The 23,943-nt window shown below is 42.6% G+C and overlaps 1 protein-coding gene across 1 annotated transcript in view; it reads left to right on the top strand.

Moving 5' to 3' along the window:
- Positions 1 to 23,943, top strand: part of SREK1IP1 (SREK1 interacting protein 1) — a 78,734-nt gene that overhangs the window by 33,433 nt on the left and 21,358 nt on the right. Inside the window, exons 2-3 of the mRNA XM_068249750.1 lie at positions 231 to 278; positions 6,713 to 6,856. Of these exons, the coding sequence (XP_068105851.1) occupies positions 231 to 278; positions 6,713 to 6,856 (192 nt within the window). The remainder of the gene's footprint in view (positions 1 to 230; positions 279 to 6,712; positions 6,857 to 23,943) is intronic.

Below are 23,943 nucleotides of genomic sequence, written 5' to 3'. Positions count from 1 at the left end.
TTCTGACATTATTTTCAGATCTGACAAGATTAGCTGCATGCTTGTTTCTGGTGCGATTCAGCCACTACTGCAGCTAAATAGATCAGCAGGGCTGCCAGGCAACTGGTATTTTATAAAGAAAATAAATATGCCAGCCTCCATGTACTTCTCACTTTAGGTTCCCTTTAAGTTTATTGAACACAACAAGTGTAACTTTAGTTGTAAGTAATCGGTCTGTTTCTTCTCTGCAGGTGTAAGCAAGGACAATATTCGAGCAGGCTGTAAAAAATGCGGATATCGTAAGTATAAATTCACACAAACATTTATTTCCCCTTTCCCTTCCTGTAAAGTAACACCCTGCATCAGTAACTTCTATACTGTGTATGTGTTCTCTTAAAGTGACACTGAAGCGAAAAAAAAAAAGATATAATGAACTGGTTGTGGAGTATGGGTAATTAATAGAACATTAGTAGCAAAGAAAATAGTCTCATATTTTTATTTTCAGTTTTATATAGGTTTTTGTTTTTTTTTTGTTTTTTTTATAACATTGCATCATTCTCTAATATTTGCAGTTTTCACGCTACACTCAGCATTCTAAATGATTTCACAGAGCAGGCAAATTACCTTTTGAACTTCCTCTGCAGAAAAAACAAAATACGGTGACAGTCACTTGAGATAATAAGCTTCAGAAGACAGCTCTCTGATGCTGGGCATACACCGCTCGATTCTCCCGCTCGATTGTTTCGCCGCTCAATTCTGCAGTCAATTATCTTCCAATTATTTTTCTTATCTTTTTTCCATTCACTTCAATCCAGAATCGAGCGGCAAAATGATCAGGCGGGAGATCGGACATGTCAGAAATTGATCCATCTTAATGGCTCAAATTCGAGCCGTGTATTTCCAGCATGAGACTTTGAAAGTCGGAGAGATCAGTGAAGCTCTTTTGCAGTTATCTATGCAAAAGAGTCCTTAATCATAGCTATGATTGAGGACTGACAGTCCGAAACATGTCAGCTATCTGATGTCTGCTGTGGTTGTTTTGGATACGTCCATACTAAAAGTTTACGTCCTGCTGACAAGTGTGGACCTTTTCTTCTTGGTTCTTCTGATTGTGGTCTTGCTGCCCAGGTCGAGCACTGCAGTGGGAATTGGGTGAAGTAGAGCGGTGTTCACCTTGCCACGTGTGGTGTATGTATTGTAGTCTAGGGCCAATTTAGGGGGAAAGCAATTAACGGATCTGTATGGTTTTGGGATGTGGGAGGAAACTGGAGTGCCCAGAGGAAACCCACGCATACATGGGGAGATTTGGATGGGGAACCCAGTGTTACAAGGCGAGAGTGCTAACTATAATCACAATGTTACATTTAGGAGTAATTTGCAAAGTGTCACACAAGTTTTTAAAATGTATGCTTTGTGGTTTACAGTTGTGTTCAAAATTATTCAACCCCCAATGCTCTAAAGGGTTTTCGGGAATTTAGTGTACATTTGTAATTGTGTTCAGAATAATATCTTACAAGGATTTTTCAAAGAACCAAATGCAACTAAAATGACATCAATTGTTTTTGTAATGCAGTATTAAATGGTTTTTTTTTTTTGTTTTTTTTTGTGATTTCTTTATTGACACAATTATTCAACCCCCTTAAAAAGTACCACTCTTAACCTCCCTGGCGGTACACAGTTGCAGTGGCTGCGTCCACGGGAGAGATTTTATTAAATAAAAAATGTTGTATTTTAATTGTTAGCTACCACTAGGCTAGCTAACTATGTGCCGCCCAGTCCCCCGGCACCTCTCTGATCCCCCCTCCGATTGCTGCCAGCAATATTTACCCGTCCACGATCCCGCGAGAGCCGCAGCTTCACCAATGAGCTTTACTCGTCGCTATGGCGACGATCGGACATGTCATGCGCAGTCCCGATCCTCCCCATAGCAAAGCCTGGAGCTAATTGGGAGGCTGCGCCATCGCGGCATCCCTGGGGGGTACTATTATGGCGGCGATCGGTGGGGACCGGAGGGACTTTGGGCACATGGTTAGCTAGCGAAGTGCTATCTTAACAAATATAAAACACTTTTTATTTTTAAAAAAAATCCTCCCGGGTCCATGTGATCCCCTGCAGCGGCTAGCTTAGGTCGGGCTTACCCCTAGGGAGGTTAAGAACAGATTAATTCAAGTGTTTTCGATTAGATATTGAAAACACCTGTGGATGTTAACGGGCAGCAATCAAGCATAATGAGCACCAATTGGTCAGATTTAAAATGACTGTGGTACTCGGCTCCTTCTAGACATTTACTGGTGTGTTTACAAACATGGTGAAGTCAAGAGAATGGTCCAGGAAGACAAGAGAAGAGGTGATTTCTCTTCACAGGAACGGAAATGGCTATAAGAAGATAGCAAAGATGTTAAAAACATACCAAGAGACACCATAGGAAGCATCATTTGCAAATTCAAGGCACTGTTGAAATGCTACCTGGTCGTGGCAGAAAGAAGATGCTGACTTCGACTGCTGTGAGCTACCTGAAGCGCAAAATGGAGAAAAGTCCCTGTGTGACTGCTGAGGAACTGAAAAAAAATGTGTCAGATGCGGGTACTGAAGTTTCAGACTCGGACAATAAGGCGCACACTGCATAATGATGGCCTCCATGCCAGAACTCCCTTGCTGTCTCCAAAGAATAAGAAGAGTCGACTGCAGTATGCCAAAAGTCATGTGGACAAACCGCAAAAGTTTTGGGATAGTGTTCTGTGGACTGATGAACCAAAATTAGAACTGTTTGGGCCCATGGATCAATGCTATGTTTGGAGGAGGAAGAACAACGCCTATGAAGAAAAGAACACCTTGCCTACTGTGAAGCATGGCAGGGGGGGGGGGGGTCAATCATGCTTTGGGGCGGTTTTGCTTCTGCAGGTAAAGGGAAGCTTCAGCGTGTGCAAGGTACCATGAATTCTCTTCAGTACCAGGAGATATTGGATGAAAATGTGATGCAGTCCTTCACAAACCTGAGGCTTGGGAGACGTTGGACCTTTCACCAGGACAATGATCCCAAGCATACCTCCAAGTCCACTAGAGCATGGTTGCAGATTAAAGGCTGGAACATTTTGGAGTGGCCATCGCAGTCACCAGACTTAAATCCGATTGAGAACCTCTGGGACTTAAAGAAAGCAGTTTCAGTGCGCAAGCCTAAGAATGTGACTGAACTGGAGGCTTTTCCCATGAAAAATGGGCTAAGATACCCGTAGATCGCTGCAAGACACTTGTGTCAAGCTATGCTTCACGTTTAAAAGCTGTTATAACTGGAAAAGGATGTTGTACTAAGAATGAATGTCCCTTGGGGGTTGAATAAAACTGATAATGATGTGAGCACAGAAAAGACATTTGTGGTTATATCATTATAAATGTTATGTTTTGTCTGACTTACAAGTGCCTCTTTGATTTAATTCTAAACAAGATGACCAAAATGATCAAAATCAATGTCAAACTGGCCAAAACACTTAATTTTAATGTGGGTTGAATAATTTTGAACACAACTATACATTTGTCTGAACTTTCCCTGATGTAAATGGAAAATAAAATGCTTTTGCTGTGGGTTCTTCATTCAACTGCAGTCATACAGCTTTATTTCACAAACTTCTCAGCAGCCATCACTGTGATCTGAAATAACACAGTATGACACAGCAAATCTTGATAGCCCACCAGCAATTTTTAATTCAGTTTAGAATTGCAGAACAACTTCAGACATCCTCACTGGAGATGTCTTGGTACACCGAGCCCATTGAGTTCTGACTCCCGGTAGGTCCTCAGCGCATAGTTCAGGTCTCCCTAGGATTCCTTTGATTGGGTACTACAGATGATTTTATGGGGGAATTATGCTAAACATGACCCAAAAGGGCTCGCTTCTCCATTTACACCCATTTACACTTTTTTGCATAGAACCACTGAGCTTTTAGTCTGTGGATTTTGATATCAAGCGCTTATGATGGAAGAGAAATAGAAAGATATTACTGTTGAAGGTGCCATTTCCTTTGAAGTGTTGGTTCAAATGGTACTTAAAGAGAATCTGTATTGTTAAAATCGCACAAAAGTAAACATACCAGTGCGTTAGGGCACATCGCCTATTACCCTCTGACACAATTTCGCCGCTCCTCGCCGCATTAAAAGTGGTTAAAAACAGTTTTAAAAAGTTTGTTTATAAACAAACAAAATGGCCACCAAAACAGGAAGTAGGTTGATGTACAGTATGTCCACACATAGAAAATACATCCATACACAAGCAGGCTGTATACACCCTTCCTTTTAAATCTCAAGAGATCATTTGTGTGTTTCTTTCCCCCTGTTCTCATGCACTGAAGTTTCAGGCTGCTCGTTTCTTCCTGCAAACAGCTCTGCCTGTATGTAATTCCGCAGTATGTGAAAGCCCAGCCAGCTCAGAGGATGATTTATCCAGCTTGTGAAAGATAAGAGAGAAGTTGCCCTGATCTAAATAACACAGGCAGTGTGCATAGAGGTGCCTGGAAGGGGGAGTTCATAGCAGAACCACAACACTGAAGAACTTGGCAGCCTTCCAGACACAGGCGACAAGTCTGACAGGGGAAAGATACATTGATTTATTACAGAGACTGTGACAGTAGAAAGTGCTGCAGTAAGCCAGAACACATTACAATAGCTTTTGGAACTTGTAGGATGATAAAAAACAGGATGCAATTTTTGTTATGGAGTCTCTTTAAACTTGTCAAGCCTTCATAACTTTCAATGTTTGAAAAATCCTAAATCTTATATGAACCAAACAAATATTTTAAATAGATGGGGCCTGGTGCACAAAAGACTGGAATTTTTTTAAAAAAAAATTTTTTTATGGTGCCAACACCAGCATTACACTATTACAGAGGGAATGTGGACATTGTTATGGTAAAGCTTATTGCTCAGCATGTTACCATAGCAATGCATGCATTATCCTGATAAAACACATGGCACTAATAGTGTAATGGCTGGTTTTCCCCTTGGCTTTGGTACTGGTAAAATTGCTGTGCGCTGCCTGCACTCAACAATTTTACTGGCCTTTAGTGCATCAGGCCCATAGTGACATAATGTTGTTACTCTTTACTGCAAGCATTTATACATGTGGGACCATGGTTTAAATCCCACCCAGGGCACTATCTGTACGGAGTTTGTATATTCTTGTATCAGTGTGGGTTTCCTCCGGGCACTCTGGGTTCCTCCCACATCCCAAAAACATACTGCTAGGTTAATTGGTTGCACCCTAAATTGGCCTTAGGCTACAATGGACATATGACTATGGCAGGGATTAGATTGTGAGCCTCTTTGAGGGGCAATAACGTTACAAGACCATATACTCTGTACATCTGTACAGAGCTGTGGAAGATGTCAGCGCTATATAAAAACTATATAATAATACTTGAATTTTCCATAGTTGAGGAACGCTGCTCCAAGCTGATGTTTGCAAGGGGTGAGTCCAGCTGAGTTGGCAAACAGTTGTCGGAGAGATATAGATGGGGTGTAGTAATGTTCCATGGCATTCAATAAAATGGACACACTTTGTAATTCTCTGTATTAAAGTGATACTGAAGCGAAAAAAATACTTATTATGTAATGAATTGTATGTGTAGTATGGATAATTAATAGAACATTAGTAGCAAAGAACAGAGTATTTTTTTCAGTTATATATTGCAGTTTACAAACTACACTCTGCATTTTAAAGAGGTGCTGTCCGCCATACTATCTCAGGAAAAACCCCACATATATACGGTAAGTAGATAAAAACTTGCTCTACTTACATAACATACAGTATGTATTGTACAGTCCACACTTTTATTATAGTGATTTTTTTCTATTTCAATTTTAATTTGGTCTATCTTGAAGCCGATCCTGACATAATTTCCTCCCTTACTCTGTTTGTGTATCATTGCCTGCCCCCCCTCCCAGTCTTCAGACACTCCCACCCAGTTCTGCAGTAGAAAGTGCATTGTCTCAGCATGATAAATATTGGCTAATCAGAGAGGAACAGAGGTGTGGGAGGGGAAAACAGGAGGGAAAGAGGCTTCAGCCAATTAGGCTGCATTAGCTATGTCTGAGGGGAAAGTAAAGCAGAAAACCCAGCATTCCCTGCAACTTCCTTTGTGCGGCAGATGTACCAAATAAGAGCCAAGGAAACTGAACAATGTTTTATGGAGAAGAAAAGTAATAGTGTAATAAGTGATTTATTTTTGTTTTTTTTTGTTATTTTTACTTTAGGATTGCCTGGTTAGCATCCTTATTACTTGTTTACAAGATACAAATGAAGAATTGATTGTTGATTTTATGCCTGACAGTTACACTTTAAACTATGAAATAGAGCAGAGTTAATGACCCTTCTGTGCTGTAAAATATCTGAAGTTGTCTTTCACTGTTTTTTTTTTTTTTTATGTGTTTCAGAAAAAACATTGCTCTCTGACTAAATTAGTCAGAGAGCAGAGCAGCTCTTTTGTATAGATAACAAATGAAGCGCCTTAACTCTTCCTGTACTGGAAAACAATATGAGACTCATATCTTTGCTACTAATGTTCTATTTCTTAGCTGTACTACACATACAATTGATTATCTCATAAGTTTATTTTCACTTCAGATTCCCTTTAAAATATTGAGAACCAACTGGAACTTTTTAGCATTTATTCCTTTATACTTCAGATGCTAGACTTTAGCAAAGGGATCATAATTTCATTCAAATGAAACTCCTCTTTTTCAGCTGGTCACCTGACATTTGAGTGCAGAAACTTCCTCAGAGTGGACCCACAACGAGACATTGTTTTAGATGTGAGCAGCACAAGCAGTGAAGATTCTGATGAGGAAGAGGAAATCTCAACTAAAGCACCATCAGCAGACAAGAAAAGTAAGATACTGCTGCAGCTACATTTAAGGTGCCCATACACTCGTCAGATTGGCAGCAGATAGATAAGAAATGCATCTGATGATCTATCTGATGCGTTTTTAGAACATTTTTTACCAGGATAGAATTCCAATAGATTTCAGTTTGAAATCTATTGAAATTCGATCTGATGGCATTTTTTTGCCATCAGATTTCCATTAAGGCCAATGCAAACTGATAAGCAATCTCATCAGATCGACCTAAATTTTCCACCCTGTTAGTTCGATGGAAATCCATCGAAATCGACCGATCGATCGAATCGATCGATCGATTGGACAACCGATTTGCGATCGATCGATCGATTGGGATCGATCGGTCGGCCAGAAAATCGTCTGAGTGTATGGGCCCCTTTAGGCTTAACTTTTTTTTTTTTCAATCTGAATACAGTTGGGCAATGATTGCCCTTCATTCAAAACTAGCTGCTATTTGTTTTGTACTTTTTTTTTTCCCCCTTAAAGAGTTAAACAGTCAGTTATAGAAGTGACAGTTTCTAGACAGGAACTAGTTGGACTATACTAGCATACCCTTGATTAATAAGGAAATATATCCATAATACTCTTTCCTAGAAGATATTCGTATCTGAGTGGAAAGAAATAGATAAAAGGGTCAATAGTTCATATGTTTTAGCTCTGTGACACTGAAAGACTGTGTCATTCAGCTGAGGCAATAAAACACTAAATTGCACTAAGGTGGATTTTAGTGGGTGGGGGGCAAATGGAACACAGAAATGTCCCTTGTTCCATGACGTGCCTCTGTGTCCTCTTGGTGCCGCTCTCTGCCCCACCCCCTTCTCTCAGCTGATCTTCCCCAAATCTTGTTGGAAGCCTAATAAGGGAAGCGGTATCCTTTGCAGGAAAGGCACTCCCGCATAGCGCCCCCTCCCCGCCTCTCTGCTCTCTGATGGGAAGCGGAGAGATGCAGCATTGTGGTGTGATTGGCAGTGGCTGAAATTTCTATGCAATTTTTTTTTTTTTTCAGAAAATTGAATGATGTTGGATAGATTGACAATTGAATTGATTGTCCATTTTCTTTCAATCCTTTTTTTTTTTTTTTTTTCATAATTGCATAAACATTGAACACACAAGTCTAATACATTGGTCTGATTTTTCAAATGTTACAATTAATCTGAAAAATTGATTGTACTAATCAAATTGAACAGAAATATAAACCTTTGTAGTGTGTCTGTGTGGCCATCAAAGGTCAGACCAGAGGACCATTTTATGAGATGAACAGGAGAGAGGTAAGTGACAAATTTGGAAGCAGCAGAGTTGTCAGCATTGATGGAAATGTTAAAATCACCATGGCGACTGAAGAGATGTAGTGGAGAGCCAAGGGCCAGCCAAGCAGTAACCTCCAGAGAAAAGGAGGCTGTATCAGGAGGTCAATAGATTACAGCATTCAAATATTATTTTGGCTTCTAAGAGCATGAAAAAGTAGCTAATAGGAATTAAATATGATTCATGGAAGGTAATTATTCCAAAGTGACAGCTGTCTCATTGTCTCTTGCTCCAGTTTTCAAGAGCTTTTCTCCTTGTGTGAAAGGATAAGGCGCTATCATGAGTGCCACTTTCCAGCCTTGGAGAAGCATAATTAGCCATTTAATTATACTCCATCACATTACACTAAATTCAGAAGGTTTTCAATAGGACTCACTAAGAAATCGTTGAGATTAACGTTATATTTGCAGTCCCAGTCCTACGTTTTATAGTCAGGTTTTCGTGCTCCATAGGGACCACTAGAGCGCTTTCAGCAGCGTTTCAGAATAGCCGGTGATCTCACAAGCGCTAAGTTAAAGTGAACCTTAAGCCAGAAAAAAAAAGTTTTACTCACCTGGGGCTTCTACCAGCCCCCTGCAGCAGTCCTGTGCCCTCGCAGCCACTCACTAATCCTCTGGTCCCCCGCTGCCAGCTAGTTTCGTTTTTGCCGACAGGCCCGTCAGGACTGACCATGCGTACCTTTTTCTGCATTCCCGACTGTAATTAGCGCTATTGCGGGCCGCAACGCATACAAAAATACGCGTTGTCGCATATCTATGCGTGCGTAATGCGGCAACGCATATTCTTGTATGCGTCGCGGCCCGCAATAGCGCTAATTACAGTCGGGAATGCAGAAAAATGTACGCATGGCCAGTCCTGGCGGGCCTATCGGCAAAAACTGAACTAACTGGCAGCGGGGGACCAGAGGATGAGTGAGTGGCAGCGAGGGCACAGGACTGCTGCAGGGGGCTGGTAGAAGCTCCAGGTGAGTAAAACTCGTTTTTTTTCCTGGCTTAAGTGTCCCTTTAATGAAAGTCAATGGAGGCGATCCCACAGCAACTGCGATTTAACAAAATTGCAATCACAGTGCCTGCAGGATTTTTGTAGCTTTTGTGCTTCAATACAAAGTTTAGGATCACTGCAAAATAGCTTTTCAATCACAGTACAAAGCGATTTTGCAACGCTTTTACTACCAAACTTATGTCAATTCCTTATCACTGTGGAAATCACAATCGTTGTCAGTGATGTAGAGTTGATACAAAAATCATCCAACTCCTCAGTTTATGAAACCACCAACTTGGAAATACACCAGGTTTGGTTAGCTAGAGACAGGCACAGTGTGGGGTGCATGGTGGAGGGAGTGGGCTTGCATATGCAGTGGCACATGCTTTTTCAATGAGCTTTGGCTTGGTGATCGCAATGTGCATGATTTGCAAAGCAGCCCCTCTGCCCTTTTTTTGAACACTCGTGGCCAGGTTGTTCCCTGTTTTTTAAATTGTATGTTGGATTTTAATGACCTATTTATGTGAAATGGGTGATTTACGCGCTACAGTCCTCTGCTGCTATTTTTTGACTGACTAGAGATATCTTGTTGATGTAAGGGGCTCCTCTCTATGGAGCGTCACACGATTTTTGCATTAAGTGGCTCTCCCTTATTGTTCTATAGTTCATAGAATATGAAACCACCAACTCCGACTCCAGGTACCCAACATTGCTTCGACTCCTTGACTCCGACTCCACAGCCCTTGCAGAACTAAGGAGTGGTACAAAAATCATCCAACTCCTTAGTTTGACACCTCTGACTCTGCGATTTGTGCTTTCTAGTGGTTTCCAGCCCTTATTGTTTGTGATGTTCCCGTATGTGCAGACTTTTGCGTGGTAGTAGAAGTACTCATTAACAAACTTAAAGAAGGTCTGCAGGCCATCATTAACCTCCTGGGAGTTACGGACGAGCTCAGCTCGTCCAGTAACGCCGCAGTGCACTGCTCAGGCCCTGGTGGGCCGATTTGCACAATTTTTTTTTTTCAAACACTCAGCTAGCACTTTGCTAGCTGCATGTTTGTTGCGCTCGTCGCCGCTACCAGCCGCAAAAGAGTCCCTCCCTCCGCAGACCCCTTGCGCAGCCCGGCCAATCACCGCCAGGCTGCTCTATGGGGTGGATCGGGACTCCCCCTGACGTCACGCGAATTTGTGGGAGTTTTCGCACAAAATCAATGTAAAAGCACACAGGCACTGACTTGGTAAATTTGCATACTTACTAACCTATGTGAAAACGCCCACAAATTTGCGGTAAAATTTGCATCCGCGTGCAAATTTGTTTTAGCGTTTTCTGCAACTAATTCACACAGCACAAGTGGAAACGGGCCCTAAGAGCACCTGATCTGCATGCTTGTTGAGGGGCTGTGACTAAAAGTATTAGAGACACAGGATCAGCAGGAGAGTCAGGCGACTGGTATTGTTTTAAAAGGAAAAATTCATATCCTTCTCAGTTTAGGTTCCCTTTAAAGGACTTACAAGGCTAAGAATAGAGAAAAAAATAAAAAAAAATTGAAATTGGAATTTGAGACTTTAAAGTCTGAAAACCACTGCGCCTGTGTTGCCATGTCCTCAATCCCGCTGATGTCACTAGGAGCGTACTGCACAGACACAGACCATACTGGGCCTGCGCAGTATGCTCCTGGTGACATCAGCGGGATCAAGGACACGGCAATGCAGGCGCAGTGGTTCTCTGACTTTAAAGTCTGAAATTCTGGAAGTGAACCGGAGGTGGGGCCAGAGCATCGGTGAGTGGCTGCGCGGGCACAGGATGTCTGCGGGGGACCATTAGACGCTCTGGGTAAGTTCAACTCATTTACCCCCGACTCCCTTACAGTATCCCTTTTAATACTTTCTTTTTGTAGTCCCCCTTGCACAGGACGACTAAAAGCCCTTTTCACACTGCATACATTTCAATCATATTTTCAAAAAGCATGCAGTTTGCTAATGGAAAAGATGCCGGCCCAGTAATGTAACCCTTGGTGCTGCGTTTCCACAATCTGTTTCTCTGAAATCTGTAAACGCACTGCACGCTGCATTCTTACCACCTCCATGTAGCATGAGGGCCAACGGATCTTGAATTGTATGAACAGATTGTGCAGGTAAGGACTGGATGGAACATGGAATTGGTAAAACTGGCCACTCAAAATTGGACGTGTATGCCAGGCTTTAAGCCTGGTACACACTTTCAATTATAATTGTCAAATCACTGACCAATGTTACCAACTCCATGTAGTATGAGGATTTACCATCACAATCTGCTCATAGTATTCAAAATCTGTTGACCCTCATACTACATGGAGGGGGTTAAATTGGTCAGTGATTGGCTAATCATAGTTGAAAATGTGTACAAGGCTTTACAGTAGTGATGAGTTAGAATTTCTCTTAATAGCTAAGTAGTTTTACTGCTGAGATAATTACCACAGCTGCTGGCTAAATGGATAAACTGCTAGAAACTTTCATTTTCTGATCCCAAATTCTTCCTCCTTTCGGCTTGAGAAACATTGCTTTAGAGCTTGGACATTAACCTGAGCCCAATATAAACAAAATGCATATACAAATATTTACCAATTATTTTGTCAGTGCTAAAATGGGGCATGTGCAGATGGAAGAGCTCAGAGGATTTTATTTCAAAATGAATCTCTCTCCAAAAGAGGAATCCTTTTAGTTTCCTCCATTGAGTTCATCACATTTTTTTTTTTTTTTATTTATTTATTTTAACTGCTTGAGGACCACAGGCTTACACCCCCCTAGTGACCAGGCCATTTTTTTTTTTCAATTTAGCACACTGCACTGCTACACAACTTGACACACACATTAATCTTGCCTACTTTTCTTGCCAGTAACAGAACTTTCTGTTGGTGGCATCTGATTGCTGCTGCAATTTTATTTATTTTTAATTTTGTTCTTTTTTAAATAAAATAGTCTATTTTCTTTTTAATTGTATCCCCCCCCCCCCCCCCCCCCCCCCCAAGATCCTATCCCTGTGATTGCCTTTTATAGGCATCAACTCATGAGGGATCAGCTTGTGAGCCTCTCCTGGGGACAGCTCAGTGACAGAGTTGTCCCCCATACCGTGCTGCAATAGATCACAGCGCTGTAAGTGATTGCGACCATTTTTTTTTCTTTTATTTACAGTCTGCCAGCTCCAATCGTGGCTGGCAGGCTGTTTGCGGAGCTCTGTAACTCAGCGGGGATACACGCGCAGCCCCCGCTAATCTCCGGACTTGATGCTGATCGTTGTTAGGAGGTCCTGGGGGAAACATTCTGCGGCCGCCAATTGGCGTTAGGCAGTCACAGAGTGGTTAACACATTTTCTGCATTGTACTGTGCTTATGGCTTTACTTCCTATTAAATGTCACTTCTATTGATCTGTCTTTAATGAGTACAAGCAATATAGGTCATTTGTGCTCTTTCAGGAAATTTATTTGTGTAATTTTGTTTGCTTGTAGGTCATATTCATTATTATGCATTCATTAATAGTCAACTTCTGTGTATAGTGTGGGATATATGTTATTCTATACGTATATAAATATAACTAGATCGCTTATAGAAAATACATACAACCTTTTAGTTCTCACATAAAACCAATCCAAACAGCTATTGTTAAGAGTTTTTTTCAGACTCAGAACGTGGGCAAAACATACAAACTACAGCCGCAACTGCATACAACCACCAACAACCCACCAGGTATTCAAACCCTCACTGTTTATTAAATAGCTGGGAGGGTTAGGTCTATAGCCACAGGATCACTGTAGTAAGATTGACTCAAGCTTCCCTTAGGGCCCATTTCCACTAGTGCCAAATGTGACACGAATCTGATGCGCCGGCTAAGTGGAAACTGGCCCTTAGTAAGCAGCAGCGTTTTGTGCAAATAGCATTGTAATTACTACAGCTGGCAAAATCCATATATGTTGGTTCTGCAGTCTATCCGGGCTTATTTACAAATCACTGATGTATGTCAGTATGCTTGCAGCAAGATGAGCTGCCCACGGATACACTTCATCACCATTGTCTCGGGCTAAAATTGTCGAGTTAAAAATTGGCGGTTCCAATGTAACACTCAGTGTTAAGGACAACACACCCGAGAGTGTCACCTTGCTTAACCTTTTGAGGACCGCGGTGTTAAACTCCCCCTAGTGACCAGGCCATTTTTACTGAAATAGGCCACTGCAGCTTTAAGGCCAAGCTGCAGGGCCACACAACACAGCACACAAGTGATTCCCCCCTTTTCTCCCCACCAACAGAGCTCTGTTTGTGGGGTCTGATCGCTCCCCCAATGTTTGTTTATTTTTTTATTTAAATATTTATTTGGTTGGTTTTTTTTTTTTAAATCAAATTAGCTTTTTTTTTTTCTATCTCTCTCCCTCCCTCCCTCCCTCCCTCCCTTGGCTAGCCAATCAGTGTGATAGGCTTCAACCAATGACAGCGGATCACTTTAGTGAGTGCCAGGGGGACAGCCGTGTCACACTTGGGAGGAAATAAATGTCAGCCTCCATATACTTCCCGCCAGGTTCCCTTTATCCGTTATGCATGCATTCAGTAATTGTGCTCATTAATGGGGGTAAATGGTTTAGGAGGTACTCAGATGTAATACCCTGGTGCTCAATTGCCTCTATCCAGTTCATTTGCCGCTTGCCGCCGCCCAACACAGATCCAATCAGAGAGCTAGTGTACCTCACTTTCTCTTGGTTCCAGTGGCAATTGGCTCTCTCTCACTAGTATGAATGCCAAGCTCTTCTCTCTTCATGTACTGGGTTTGGTTTGATGACGTCAACTTGCTGGGACCTGGTACTTGAAGAGAGAAGAGTCAGGCATTACTAGCACTGGGAGAGAGAGCTGATTGTTTCTGTAACCAGGAGGAGGTGATGTGTTACACTTGCTACATCCACCCTCTGTTGCCAAACTCTGCAAAAGGGGAGGTTAGCCACTAGAACACCAGGGAGCTGTAAAGGAGCAACCACTAGATCATCAGGGATCCTTAAAGAGGAACTTCAGTGAAAATAATAAAAAAAAAAAATGCTTCATTTTTACAATAATCTCATGTAAAAGGCGGTATCAGCTACTGATTGGGATAAAGTTAAATTTTTAGTCGGAGTTTCTCTTTAACCGCTTGAGGACCCACCCTTTACCCCCCCTTAAGGACCAGCGCTGTTTGTTGTGATCTGTGCTGGGTGGGCTCTGCAGCCCCCAGCACAGATCAGCGGGCACGCAGAGCGATCAGATCGCCCCCCTTTTTTCCCCCCTATGGGGATGATGTGCAGGGGGGGTCTGATCGCTCCTGCCTGCAGGCATGTTGCGGGGGGGGGGCACCTCAAAGCCCCCCTCCGCGGCGACATTCTCCCCCTCCCTCTCCTACCTTTCCCCCCGGTGATCCGGGCTGCACAGGACGCTATCCGTCCTGTGCAGCCAGTGACAGGACGTCCCCTGTCACATGGCGGCGATCCCCGGCCGCTGATTGGCCGGGGATCGCCGATCTGCCTTACGGCGCTGCGAAGTAGCAGCGCCGTACAATGTAAACAAAGCGGATTATTTCCGCTTGTTTTTACATTTAGCCTGCGAGCCGCCATCAGCGGCCCGCAGGCTATTCACGGAGTCCCCCGCCGTGAATTGACAGGAAGCAGCCGCTCGCGCGAGCGGCTGCTTCCTGATTAATCAGCCTGCAGCTGGCGACGCAGAACTGCGTCGCTGGTCCTGCAGCTGCCACTTTGCCGACGCACGGTATAAGCGTGCGGTCGGCAAGTGGTTAAAGAGACTCTGAAGCGACATTAAGAATTGCTTTTTAACTTCTCAACATGTGCATGTTTGCCCTTGCTAAAACGCCGATATCCCGCGGCTGAACGAGGGGTCTTTACCCCCCAAATCTCCCCCTGCAAAATCCAAGACCAACTTGGTCGTAGATTTTGCTGCTTATGGAGGCAGAGCTTTCGGCTGTAGCCCTGCCTCACACACATCTGTCAGCGGCGGATCTCCGCCTCTCCCCCGCCCCTCTCAGTGAAGGAAGACTGAGATGGGCGGGGAGAGGCGGCGATCAGCGCTGATAGACGCGCTGAGAGGCAGGGCTGCGGCCATTAGCCCTGCCTCAACAGGAAGCGCTGCCCAGGAATGACGGAGGGGATTTGGGGGTAAAGACCCCTCGTTCAGTCGCAGGATAGCGGCGTTTTTAGCAGGGGCAAACATGGCCATGTTGATTATAAGTAAAAAAGCGATTATTATTATTTATTTTTTTCAATGTCGCCTCAGAGTCTCTTTAAAGTGAACCAGAGATGAAGTTAAACCAATGAGATAAACTATTGGATCTGTCTACTCCTAAAAATGACTCTTGAATATCTCAAGGTTTTATTTTAGCTGTAATTTTTCAGTGAGCCGACTGAGTCCTCACTGGAGAAAAAAGGCGCATTCACAAGCCTGATTCAGAAGGAATCGGGCGTGTGTATGCCCCTAAACTGTCAGTTCCATAGCTAATTATAAATTCTCTCAGGCAGGGAAAAAAAAGAAAATAAACACAGCATAAGTGTCTGTATGCTTGCAGCTGTATATGCACATGTCTATCTCACCATGTCACATGTCAACTCTGGTACACTTTTTAAAGGGACTTTCATGGGATGCTTAAAGGGGGTGAGGGGATTCCACTAGAGCAGGGGTGCCCATTTGGTGGATTGTGATCTATCAGTAGATCATAAATGACTTCTGGGTAGATGCCATACCGCCCGACTGGGTGATGTACATGGGCTGCAGTTGTGGCTTACATCTGTAGGTAGATTCTACCTGGTAGATCATTTTCAAATAGTAAGTAAGTAAGCCAAAAAGGGTAGCCACCTCTGCAGTAGAGCACCGGGGAATGTGGGGTGGGGGTACTGCTAGGCTACTAGGCAACATTTCAAGGGGATGAGGGGAGGACCACTAGACTACCAGAAAATGCCTCAAAGGGGAAGGGGCAGAGCCACAACGCTACCACGGACAGCTGTTGCAGTCGAGGGGGACCACCAGTCTACCAGGGAGAACGGTGGGAAAGGAGGGGTGCACTAGGTTACCAGGGAATCCCTTAACCTCCCTGGCGTTTTTATTATGTGCAGCCGCACGGCTGCACATGTTTTTTTTTTTTTTTTTAATCATGTAGCACGCGGCGGATCGGCGGCGGGCGGCGGCGATCGCAGCAAACACGCAGCTAGCAAAGTGCTAGCTGCGTGTTTGAAAAAAAAAATTATTCAAATCGGCCCAGCAGGGCCTGAGCGGTGACCTCCGGCATCTCTGGACGAGCTCAGCTCATCCAGAACATTATGGAGGTTAAAGGGGAAGGTGGGCAACTAGAGCACCAGGGAATGCCTTAAAATGGAAGAAATACATGTAGATAACCCCCTCCCAAAAATATATGAAAGGAGATGGACCACTCGACCCCAGGGAAAGATCCAATAGACCCCTGGGAAAGCTATAAATAAGATTGGTGGACCCCTAGATTGCCAAGGCGAGCATTATCAAAAAGAGTGGGCTGTTACTATAGAAATACTGTTTTATTACCTCTTAACCCCACCCACATCATAATCAACTTATTACCCTTTCTATATACCGTGGGCCCATGTACAATTCACTTTTTCACCTGAGTTTTCTCCTAGGAGATAATTTGTAATCTTCAATTTAAAATAACTTTCCAGCACGTCTCAACTAAAAAAGTCAGTGTAAAAGTACTCCCAAAATTATTAGTATTTTCTTGCTTTCTGGTGGCTTAAAACACATTTTATTGACAAGTTTAAAAATATCACCTAGGAGAAAAGTCAGGAGAAAAAGTGCATATTAACCCTAATGTTGTTTATACTACACACTTGGCAGAGGGGGGGAAAGCACATTCCATAGGGATTCACCTTGCCCAATCGTAAACATACAAGCTTGCTCAAGCTCAGTAGTGATCCGGCTTCAGACCCATAACAATCCTGTGAATCGCTGGCAGAAATAGCTGAAATAGTTCAGGCTGTGGCAGAAATAGCTGAAATAGTTCAGGCTGTGGCAGAAATAGCTGAAATAGTTCAGGCTGTGGCAGAAATAGCTGAAATAGTTCAGGCTGTGGCAGAAATAGCTGAAATAGTTCAGGCTGTGGCAGAAATAGCTGAACCTAATTGGATCCGTTATACTGCACAGGTGCGAGGTGCCTTGGCAGTAGAGCAGATACAATCTGGCTTGGCGATTTCCGCCGGAACCCATAGGAAAGCCGCTACTGTGGTGGCTGGATAGTGTAATGGTTAAGGGCTCTGCCTCTGACACAGGAGACCTGGGTTCAAATCTCGGCTCTGCCTGTTCAGTAAGCCAGCACCTATTCAGTAGGAGACCTTAGGCAAGTCTTCCTAACACTGCTACTGCCTATAGAGCGCATCCTAGTGGCTGCAGCTCTGGCGCTTTGAGTCCGCCAGGAGAAAAGCACGATATAAATGTTCCTTTGTTTGTTTGTTTGTTTGTACTGTGTCTGCGTGGGGTGCATGACAGGTTTGTTATGGTTGTGGACAGTCTGGGGGTCTTCTGAGCTGGATCAGCTAAGGAGAATGGGGGCTCCCATTAAATACCTACTAGGGGCACTTTTTTCATTACGGGTTTACTTTAAATTATATTTAGAAAAGCTTCTCATTCAGCGGATTCTAGAATGTAAGGGAAAAATAATAATTCTAGAACAATTTGATTAAGCATTATTTTTTTCCTTTTTTATAAGACTGCCAGTTGATCATATTGTCAGTAAAATGTACAATCATTTTGTCTAATTTCAAGCATGCATAATTTATTTAGAAACTTCTGATTTACTCATGACAAGAAAATTTGAAGTTCTTTAAAATGTCTTTTAAAATGGTGACCTTTTAATTAACCTATCAGTTAGCGAAGTATTACAGTAGCTGCTTTTCAAGTACCTTGCGTTCTATACCAATTTCCTTTTAATACACTTCATTTTTATAATTTTAATAAAGTTGACATCTTGAAAAAAAGGTAATTGAGGCCATGTCTCAAAACAAAACAAAAAATTGGTTACTTGAGAAGTCTCATTGGAAAGTTACTTCCATACACAATATGCAATCATGAAGGGATGGACATGGTCAGAAACAATGCTCAGATAGCACTTGGCATTTAAACAATGCCCAATTGGCACTAAGGGGTCTAAAGTGTGCCAAGAAAACATTCCCCACACCATTACACCACCACCACCTCCTGGCTGCACAGTGGTAACATGGCATGATGGATCCATGTTCTCATTCTGTTACGCCAAATTCTGACTCTATCGAGACTCATCAGACCAGGCAAAATTTTTCCAGTCTTCAACTATCCAATTTTGGTGAGCTTGTGCAAATTGTAGCATCTTTTTTCTTATTTGTAGTGGAGAGGAGTGGTGCCTGGTGGGGTCTTCTGCTGTTGTTGCCCATCTGCCTCAAGGTTGTGCGAGTTGTGGCTTCACAAATGCTTTGCTGCATACCTCGGTTGTAACGAGTGGTTATTTCAGTCCACGTCGCTCTTCTATCAGCTTGAATCAGTTGGCCCATTCTCCTCTGACCTCTAGCTTCAACAAGGCATTTTCGCCCACAGGACTGCCGCATACTGGATGTTTTTCCTTTTCACACCATTCTTTGTAAACCCTAGAAATGGTTGTGCGTGAATATCCCAGTTACTGAGCAGATTGTGAAATACTCAGACCGGCCCATCTGGCACCAACAGCCATGCCATGCTCAAAATTGCTTAAATCACCTTTCTTTCCCATTCTGACATTGTTTGGAGTTCAGGAGATTGTCTTGACCAGGACCACACCCCTAAATGCATTGAAGCAACTGCCATGTGATTGGTTGATTAGATAATTGCATTAATGAGAAATTGAACAGGTGTTCCTAATAATCAGTCCATCCTCCAAGTCCTCTGGTTACAGTGCTGCCACAGTATGGCTGTGCTTTCTATACTCGACCTCCAGGCTTTTCTCCCTAACTCCACCTCCCTCTATCTCCTTTTCCCCTCTTTCCCAGCCACCTGTGGCAGAGCATAAAGATGCATACACACATCAGACTAAAGTCTTTGGAAAATGAAAGATCACAGACCAATCCTACCACCCTTCATTGTAGTATGAGAGCCATACTCTACATAGTCTATTCTATGGAGCTGAACGCCACATCAGAAAAAAATCTTTGCAAGATGCTGCACAGACACAAAATCAGTATCTGCAAAAGATCTGTTCCTGCCAAAGATCCATTCCTGCAAATTGCAATGATAGTCTATGAGATCTGCAGATCATCATACACACATGATTTAACTGACATTCATCTGCAGATCAGATCCACCAGGATGGATTTTCAGATCTGCGGATGATTGCTTGATCTGCAGATGAATGTCAGTTAAATCATGTGTGTATGATGATCTGCAGATCTCATAGACTATCATTGCAATTTGCAGGAATGGATTTTTGGCAGGAACAGATCTTTTGCAGATACTGATCTTTTGTGTCTATACAGCATCTGTGTGTGCAGCATCTTGCAAAGATTTTTTCCTGATGTGGAGTTCAGCTCCATAGAAAAGACTGTGTAGAGTATGGCTCTCATACTACATGAAGGGTGGTAAGATTGGTCTGTGATCTTTCATTTTCCAAAGGCTATAGTCTGATGTGTGTATGCACCTTAAGACTTGTCTCTTAAGTAGATGTACTAAGGGCAGCACTCCATCACCCAGAGTAATGCCATTCATCTTCTGTTCTTCTTTACTGGCAGCTACACAGGTGTCTCAGCTTTGCAACCCCTGCCTGTGTCACATCAGACAGGATTAGTGAAAGATTAGTGAAATAGCAGTCATGTGTTTACAGCCTCCTGGATGCACCAGCAATGAAAAAGATTTGTAATGTAAGTTGTCCTGAATTTATTATTAAAAGATCCCCCTGAAGATTTAGGTGTTCACGCCACTGCAGTCAGCACTATCTATTAATTGTATTCATCTGCATTCATATATACAGAGGAATAATGCGTGACAGCCACCAATATTCAACATTCAGAATTCAGTATCTGTCCCTGAAGTTATTTGTTAAAATAAAATGAATGATTTGGTGTTACAAACACCACATACAGACTGCTCTGTACTCCTCATCCTAAGACTAAAGGTGTCCATACACCATACATTTTTTATTATTTTTATTTATTCGATTTGAGCATTCCGATCAAAATTTCCAATTGGAAGTTTTATTCAGAATCTTCGAGGTACCACACACGTATTTTTGAGATTGCCGTAATTTCGCTATAAAAGATCGTAAACTCCCCAAAAAAATGGTTGGTGAGAAAAATGTACTGAATAGTTAAAAAAAATCTAGTTAAATACAATTTCACAATCCATCACACACCATATAATTCTTGCTAAAATTGGTCTGAATTTTCCAACATGTCCAATCTCAAAAAAATCGAAAAAAAACGGGAAGTTCAATATGATTTCTCATTTGAAAACAGCTTTCAATTTTTCTGGACAACTAAAAAAATCGTATTTACCGTTTTGTTGTAAAATTGGATCTTTTAATTGTATGGTGTGTTGCCATCTTAAGGCCTCATTCGCAGTGGTGCGGTGTAATGGCCGCATTGTAACACGGGTTACTGCACTGCAATGCACCATCTAAGCGATTGTTCACAGTGCGGCGGTAGAATTGCATTACAGTAACACACTGCATGTGCGTTGCCACTAAGGGTGTGTTAACAGGTACAGTGAAACATACTTTTCATTGCTTCACTGTATGCAATACAATGCGGCTGTAATATGCAGTACTACTTTATCGTTCTTTTGCATTCCTTTTATACATGGAATACAACCCATCCCATGGTGGACCTAGCCTTAGGCTCAGTTCCTACTTGGAGCGGATGCAAAACGGCAAAGTAAAGACGCATCCGCTCATGATGGGCTGTGCTCCATCACACGACTGCACCGTCCAACTTGCATCCACTTCATCGGCTTTACCTATCACAACACAAATACTCACTTGACCCCAGATTCCTCCGCTGCTGACTCCGCTGCTCAGTCACAAAGTTGGTAAACAGACTGGAGGTCGGCAGGAGCATGGGGCTACCCAACGGCTTACAATAAACGGATTCTCCCTAGCAACAGGGAGGATTTTCATTGGTCCACCATAAACCAATGAGAATCTTCCCTGTTACTGAGGATTACCATTGATGTTTTTCAATCCATTGGGGAGCACCTTGCTTCTGCCGGGCATCAATCCCAGCTTTGGAACAAAATGGAGGAGTCTGCAGTGGCAGAACTGGGACATGTGAGTGTATCAGGGCTGTGGAGTCAGTACAAAAATCATCCAACTCCAGGTACCCTAAATTGCTCTGACAACTCCTCCACTCTGACTCCTTAGTCTAATTTTTACAAAGGCTATGGATTTGGTTCAAAAATCATCCAACTCCTCAGTTTATTGAAACCTCCGACTCAAGGTACCCAAAATTGCTCCAACTCAGACTCCACAGCCCTGTGAGTGTTTGCAGGGTGGTGGGAGAAACAGACGCGACGACCAGCCTAGTGACAACGGACACTGTCTGTTCTCATAGGCTTTAAGTCCGTCCGTGCACCGGTATTTTGTGATCAGTTCTAGCAAAATGTGGCAGGTAGGAGCTTTTCCTATTTTTAACATTAACTATAATTGCCTTATACTATATATATATATAATTTCCCTTCTCAAGTATCACTGTGTGTGTTTCCTGAATGATATATTTAATATTTTTTTTATCGTAACAACCAACAATTTGTACAGGAAAATCATGACGATTAACAAGGTTGCCCAAACTTTCGCATCCCACTGTAAATGTATATAGCCACCTTAACATGGGTACAGCTTGTGAGCCCCAATGAGTGTCCAGGCACAGTCAGAGGTCTTCCACATAGACACACTGCACTGCAGCACTGCATTCAGTAGGCATATACAGTAGTCTAATTTATCCGGCACTGACTGGATCTGCTGAGTGTACTTTCTGGTTACTTGAGACTCAATGGTAAAAATTAGCCTAGCTATACCCCACTCTATGTACATACCATGCACTCTGTGTTAAATGTTAAAATAGAGTAATTGAAAGTATATTAACCTTGGGGGAGCCATGGAGCCCAGTCTTTGAAGTGTACCTGAGATGTCGATAGTGTATTTATACTTACCCGGGGCTTCCTCCATCCCCATGAGGTGCCTGGGCTCCCTCGCCGTCCATTTCGGCTGCTCCGTTCACTTGTTATTACCCCCGGTATTCTGGCCAGTTACAGTCAGTCCCGCCACACTCCTGTGACCTGAAGAGCGCGGCTGGACAGATTACTGGGGGTAGGGGGAGGAGCCCACGCAACTCATGGTAAGTATAAAATGCACCAGGTAAGTATAAATACGCCCATAAACGACATCTCAGATTTCCTTTAACCACTTCAGCCTACAGGGTTGAGATTTTTTTTACATCTAAGCAACTTTCACCTCCCATTCATTTGCCAATAACTTTATCATTACTCATCACAATGAATTGATCTATATCTTGTTTTTTCCGCTACCAATTAGGCTTTCTGTGGGTGATACATTTTGCTGAGAATTAATTTATTGTAAATCCATTTTAACAGGAATATTAAGAAAGAAATGGGAAAAAATCATTATTCCTCAGCTTTTGGCCATTATAGTTTGAAATTAATACATGCTACCATAATTAAAACCTATGTACTTTATTTACCAATTTGTCCCGCTTATTACACCATTTAAATTATGTTCCTATCACAATGTATGGCGCCGATATTCAATTTGGAAATAAAGGTGCATTTTTTTCAATTTGCGTCCATCACTATTTAGAAGCCCATAATTTAATAAATCATATTGATATACTCCTTTGACATGAATATTTAAAAAGTTCAGACCCTTAGGTAACTCTTTGTTTTTTTTATTATTATTGTAATTTTTTATTTTATTTTTAATTAAAACTTGTATGTGGGTATGTTTTGGTGTGGGAGGTAAATAGGGGATCTTTCATGTTTAAAAATGTATTTATTTAATACAATGTGTGTTTTTGGTGCAGTTTGCTATTTGGCCACAAGATGGCCACAGTCAAAAAGTCCTGGGAGCGATCGATCTCGCTCCCAGGAAGAAGAAAGAAGACCAGAGCTCAGAAAAGCCGCAGCGTCTGAAGAGACGCTGTCGGCTTTTCTCCGGAGGGGTCCGATCAGTGAAAGGGATTTATAATCCCTTTCATTGATTGCCAGTTAGGCTGAAGTGGTTAAGCACAGCAGTGCCCACTAACGTCCTAAGAAGTTGGCCTTCACCACTGTGAGTACTGACGGCGATTTCCACTGTTTGGTTGAGACTGCTGGTTTTCTGGCGATTCTGGTTTCATTCCAACATAAAAATACTTGAAACAGATCTACTACAGTCTGTGCTATGTTGTAAAAACCATTATTTTAAAGACTGGCATCACTGTCAAGCTTAGCTCTGAATTGCTGTGATTGGCAAAGCCAGTAATTGTCGCTTTCGTAGGAACAAGTAATTGCCGTGGACGGTTATAGCACTAGTTTCTTTAAAATGAATAACTACAACACTAAAGGTTGCGAGAGGCTACATAAAACTATATTCTTGCCCATTACCAGACACTGCAAAAAGCTTAGCGGTTCACCCCTGCTCCTGGGCACTACTGAGCTGTAGTTAAAGCAAAAATACATGCTGTTAAGTATCTGAAAATTGTCCCGTAGAACGTGTTCATCAGACGGTCCTGTTCTGGTCACTGGCAGCAGGTTCAGAACCTCTGTGTAAAACAGCAGCACTTA

The sequence above is a fragment of the Hyperolius riggenbachi genome, chromosome 1 (genome assembly GCF_040937935.1).
Source record: "Hyperolius riggenbachi isolate aHypRig1 chromosome 1, aHypRig1.pri, whole genome shotgun sequence".
NCBI lineage: Eukaryota > Metazoa > Chordata > Amphibia > Anura > Hyperoliidae > Hyperolius > Hyperolius riggenbachi.
The sequence above is the reverse complement of the archived record's forward strand: the minus strand, read 5'-3'. Positions and strand labels throughout refer to the sequence as shown.